Raw genomic sequence first — 4917 nt, 5'->3', positions numbered from 1 at the left:
GCAATGTCAAATATGCTCAGACAAATAAAATGGCATATAGAATTGCTTTTAGGAAAATATCCCACAAACTGTAGTACATGAATAAATTCCATTGAATTACCTTTTAATGGTTGGAAATGACAAAAATTCAAAATATATGCTAGGGTCAAGGATACAGATAAGAACAAAGTTCTAATTTCAAAGGCCAAAAAAAAGAAACTATGATTTATTCTTTCACTTTGAAGGTTTTCAATTGACATTATGGTGGAAACTCAGCATTTATAGGACAGAAAGAAAAAAAGAACTATCGGTAATTAATCATAAAGGCAATAAAAATGATTGAATTTCAAAGCAGAACTTTTGTTTCTAACTTTTATATTCTTCTGTAATGCCAAGGCTCGGGATTCGATGGCAACTCTGAGCCTCCAAGGAGATTTGAGATAAAACCTCAGATATGTAAAATATCTAACTGGCAATGTTGGAATTCAGGCAAAACTACCGACCTAAGATTACACAGAATTGGAAAGCAAATCACCACAACCATGTAAACTTTGCAAACTTGGCAAATAGGGTTGATCATTCTACCCCACTGTATCTTAACTGGAACTTCATCGAAGTCCCATTTTTAGAATGACAAATTGTTGGACTAGACCAACCCCAATGCTATCCTAGAAATTCAACCTAATGCAGGTATATCATCAACACCGTGGAAACCATTAAGCCTGGAAGTCCTACCTCTCCATACTTGGTAAATGGTGTTGTTCACACTAGTGCATTGGATGTAGATTAAACCTTCGCTTTCTGTTAAGTACTGTGCGGCCATCAAGATTAGATCTAATTGCAGGACACATCACCGCAATCTTGCAAACAATAAGGCCACGCAGTCTCATCTCTGCGTACATGGCAAATGGGGCTGATTGCCTGAATGCATTGGCTGTGAGCTCAAGTTTCACTTTGAATACCCTGTTCGAAATCTCCGGTTGTCAAACTAAAACCTAGAAACTAAAACCAGTTAATGAATAGACTGAAAAAATCCCACAAATTATAAAATCGAAGAGTCTGACCTCTGCAATGGGCAAATGACGTTGATTGCCCTACCCCTCCATAACTAAGCTCAAACTTCACCTTTTGTCAAAAACCATGTTTGGAAAATGCAATCTGTCAATCTAACCTTTTCCTATTCTTGTAAACTTACAAATTACTATTCAAGCTAGAAGATATCGAAAAACTACTAAAATAACTGAATAAAACAGTTCATCTTACAGGCTTCATATTCAAATCTAAAAGCCGTGCCTCATAACAGCACTCACTTTTCTCCATACTCAACTTCTGTCTTGGTATAACTCATTCAGTAAGATTAGCATCACCAGTAGACTCAACTCCCTTCTCCAATGTCTCCTCCTTCAACCCCAAAGACTCTTCCTCCAGGCTCTTCTTTTGGACCCGACTGATCAATTGAGAATAACTTGCTGAATCAAAATCCACACCCTTCTCCCTGATTAGCCCTATTGCAGCCGTGGCAAACCCCAACTGCCCCACCTGACAAAGGGCATCTATAAGAAAATGGTATGCAGCAACGTCAGGCGGGCAAATGTCAAGAACAAACTCAGAAGCCTCGCTAAACAAATACTCATCACACAGCCCTTGAAGGACTGCAGCAAGAGCGAGCTTATCAGGTATTCTGCCCTTTGAAATCATTTCTCGTACGTATTTCACAGCCATCGTGTATTTCCGCTCCTCGCAAAGCTTGTGAACAGAGTCACTGGATTCAATGGCTAACCTGACTATCTTGAGGCTCCTTCTCCCTCTCCTGCTTGTGTAAAAATGAAGTGCTGCAGATGGTTGATGCAAATGAGGGCTATTCAGTTGGGTTCCTTTAATAGACATCGAGTTGTTGAATTGAATGCTGTTTCCATGGGCGATTGAAGAATTGAGCACAGGCATTGATGACAGAAAGAGAGCCACCATGGTTGAGGAGTGTAGTTGATTCACCCACCTGTGTATTTATAAGCTGTCGTGAGGTGGGAAATTGCATACCCATGCCCTCCTCTATTGTGTGTAGGAGGCAAATGACCTTAAAAATTGTGTTGTGATCCATCCACTTTGACTAGTGTCCTCATGCGGAAAAGTGACAAATCACATTAAGAAACTCTTTCCTTCCATTCTTTGATTGTGAGAGAATTTTGGTATGTGTTTTTTTTTTCTCTAATAGGGAAATTGCATCATATCAGCTAGTTATTAAAAGGTTTATTAGTTCCTCTTAAAAGTTAGGTAACATGTATTCCTTCATTCCAATAATAATAATTGTCAATAGTCTTTTACCTGGGCGATAGCCCACCGACAATTCTCACGCACCTGCTTACTCACAGCTGTTGAGATTTCCTAAGCTTCACCGACGGCACTGGCTTGACCGAACACCTTAGGGGAGCTTCATATGCTGCAACTGCTATGCAATCGGGTGGAAGGCAACGGGTCAATGGATGGGATAACCGCTGGAGCACACCATCTCTCCAACCACGGTAGCTCGACTACCCAGGCTTCCTATAAATTCGGCACCTAAGGGGTTTGTGTAAGGATCACTGGTGTGCTACGACTTAAACAGGTATGCTTCCTCTACTGGATGCCTTCCATTCTGTTTACATGCCCACTGCTTCTCAACAACCCTTCTAATATTATTTTCTTTTGCTTCCTACAGCAACTAACTAGGTCTACGATATAAGAGGCGGACAACAGCGGCTTCAAGTTCTGCTCATCGATTTTGGTAATACGCCATTGTGCGCTTCCTTGTTTTCCAATTTCTTGTAGGTTTTGTTTATTTATAGAAGTTTCAATTATTGCCCTGTAAATTTGAGTTGAAAAAATGGAGTCTTGGTTCAACGTTTGGATATCAACGGCTTTGTGTTATGCTCATCCATTTTGGTAATACGCCATTGTGTGCTTTTGTGTTTTGCAATTTCTTGTAGGTTTTGTTTAATTAAAGAAGTTTCAATTATTGCCCTATAAATTTGTGTTGAATGACAAAGGTTATCTGGGTAGTATCTGTGGGTATAAATTTGGAGTTTCCAAGCTCAAATTGTGAACAATGTCCTCAAAAGAATAGTAGGGTTTTGAGACCTAGGGTTAGGGATTCTAGTGTTGTTGGGACTTTGGTTTTATTTCTAGGAAAAAGACTATGGGGTCTTCGTAAGGAGGTGTATTGAGTAGGGCAGATTCAAGGCATGATTGTGTTGCTTCACACAAATGACCAACTGTTCAAACTTGGCCAGTTGTTGGATCAGTTTTAAGATGAGAGGGAAATCCTCTTTCATAGCTACTGTTGCGAATACCGAGGATTCATTTACCGTCATTAAAATGAAAATCTTGAGCTTGTTATGTTAACCTTGATTCTACACGAATGACTAACCTTTTGAGCCAGGAGCTATTAGAATAATAAGTAAAATTTATCAAATCCCCTTTTTCTGAAAAAAGTTTGTTGGAATTTCGAAGAGTCGTGTACTAATATGTATTGGAAAACTTAATGAAGCATGATGAATGCTCTCAGAGATTAATGGGAAGAGAGCTCAAACAAGAACAAGAAAATAGCTTTGCGACATGATTGAAAGGTGTACAACAACATTGTTGAGGCACCTAGACATGGAGAAAGGTCTAGAAATATTGGGAATCATTTGAGAGGTGTGAACTTATATATACAGTTGAAAATGACTAAACAAATTTTGGCCTAAATATGAAAAACATTTGATACAATAGCTTGCAAATGTTAGCATAAACCCTGCCATTAAGTTTGCAATTTGTTTCGCTTGTATTTTGACATCTTATATATGTGTTTTATTTGGAGGAATTGGTGACTTCCATAGCTACTTGAGTCTGCCACATAGATAAATATAATAAAAATTGTCCATTTCTGACAACATGAAAGTTGTTTTGGCATTGGTTTCGCCTGTGATTTATTAAGATTAAATATTTGAAAGATTCTTATTGAGAATAAAGGGATCCTTTCCTCTAAGGTAGATAGGGATGTTGAGATTTTAACCATACATAGGAGAATGTTGACAATTAAACCATATATAGGAGAAGTAATGTTCAAAATTTGGCAACACCTCAAATCACCTTATATGGGCAAGTGTAATGACCCTATCTAATAGGCCACTAAACAAAACCCTAAATTTAATACACAGCTAAAGTATATTGTTGAAATAAGGAAATAATAGTGCCAACGTATTTATTCAATGAAAACCAAATCTTTTTACAAATGATATGGCAATTTTCAGCACCGAAACATTATGACATGGCACATTACAGATAAACCCTAATTGGTTGTATACAATTGAGAACTTGTTACAACTACAAACTGAAAAGAAGAACCTGGATTGATCAGATACTGGAGACTGGCTGTTGAAGATGATATGGTGAAAGTGCAACTCCACTTGAAACTCCAAACCAACAATTAAGCACAATTGAAAGGACTGAAATATCCTTCCCACAACTACAATAATTTAGATGATCTTTCACACCCTCAAAATTGCGTACCAATTGAGAGTTTTCGTTCTCAATGGCCAATTGTGACTACTTGCAGAACCCCTAGGCTCCACAATGCACATTAGCAAAAATCAATAATAAATCTCGATGATAGGCAATGAGCCCTCAATGCCTTTTTTTTTTTTTTTCCTCGATAGGTCGGCCTCTTTTTCTAATTATTTCTCTACTCCTTCCAGCAACCTCTAGAACATTATTTTATTTAATGACTTTATAAGATATATCACTTAATTAAATATAAAGTTACCTTGTAATATTTTTTTTTAATCGATAACTTTATAAATAATTAACTCCTCCAAAACAAGGACATTATAGGTCCGCCCCCCCTAAAATTGCTTGGCCTCAAGCAATCTTAATGCTGGATGCTGCAAAATCACTTCTCCCTCTCAAGTAGCATCTTCAACA

At 37.8% G+C, this 4917-nt stretch overlaps 1 protein-coding gene across 2 annotated transcripts; it reads right to left on the bottom strand.

The window, feature by feature from the left end:
• Positions 1 to 293: 293 nt before the first annotated feature.
• On the bottom strand, positions 294 to 2038 carry LOC149538251 (uncharacterized). 2 transcript variants are annotated; one of them, XM_089799623.1, is made up of 3 exons: positions 1243 to 2038; positions 1044 to 1104; positions 294 to 942 (listed from the first exon to the last, which is right to left on the bottom strand). In XM_089799623.1, the coding sequence occupies exon 1, from the start codon at positions 1945 to 1947 to the stop codon at positions 1324 to 1326; it is 624 nt and encodes a 207-aa protein (XP_089655749.1). In that variant the 5' UTR covers positions 1948 to 2038; the 3' UTR covers positions 294 to 942; positions 1044 to 1104; positions 1243 to 1323. The 2 variants fall into 2 exon arrangements, with proteins under 2 accessions (XP_089655749.1, XP_089655748.1); XM_089799622.1 differs by having other exon boundaries at positions 294 to 1104.
• Between the last annotated feature and the right edge of the window lie 2879 nt (positions 2039 to 4917).

This window comes from Cupressus sempervirens, chromosome 9 (genome assembly GCF_028749045.1).
Source record: "Cupressus sempervirens isolate cs-2001-9-10 chromosome 9, ASM2874904v1, whole genome shotgun sequence".
NCBI classification, from domain to species: domain Eukaryota; kingdom Viridiplantae; phylum Streptophyta; class Pinopsida; order Cupressales; family Cupressaceae; genus Cupressus; species Cupressus sempervirens.
Note: the sequence above shows the minus strand (reverse complement) of the source record. Positions and strands in the feature narration are given on the sequence as shown.

Bases quoted from the DNA above. Each gene is read 5' to 3' on its own strand.
- LOC149538251 (XM_089799622.1), bottom strand. From the start codon at position 1,947: ATGGTGGCTCTCTTTCTGTCATCAATGCCTGTGCTCAATTCTTCAATC.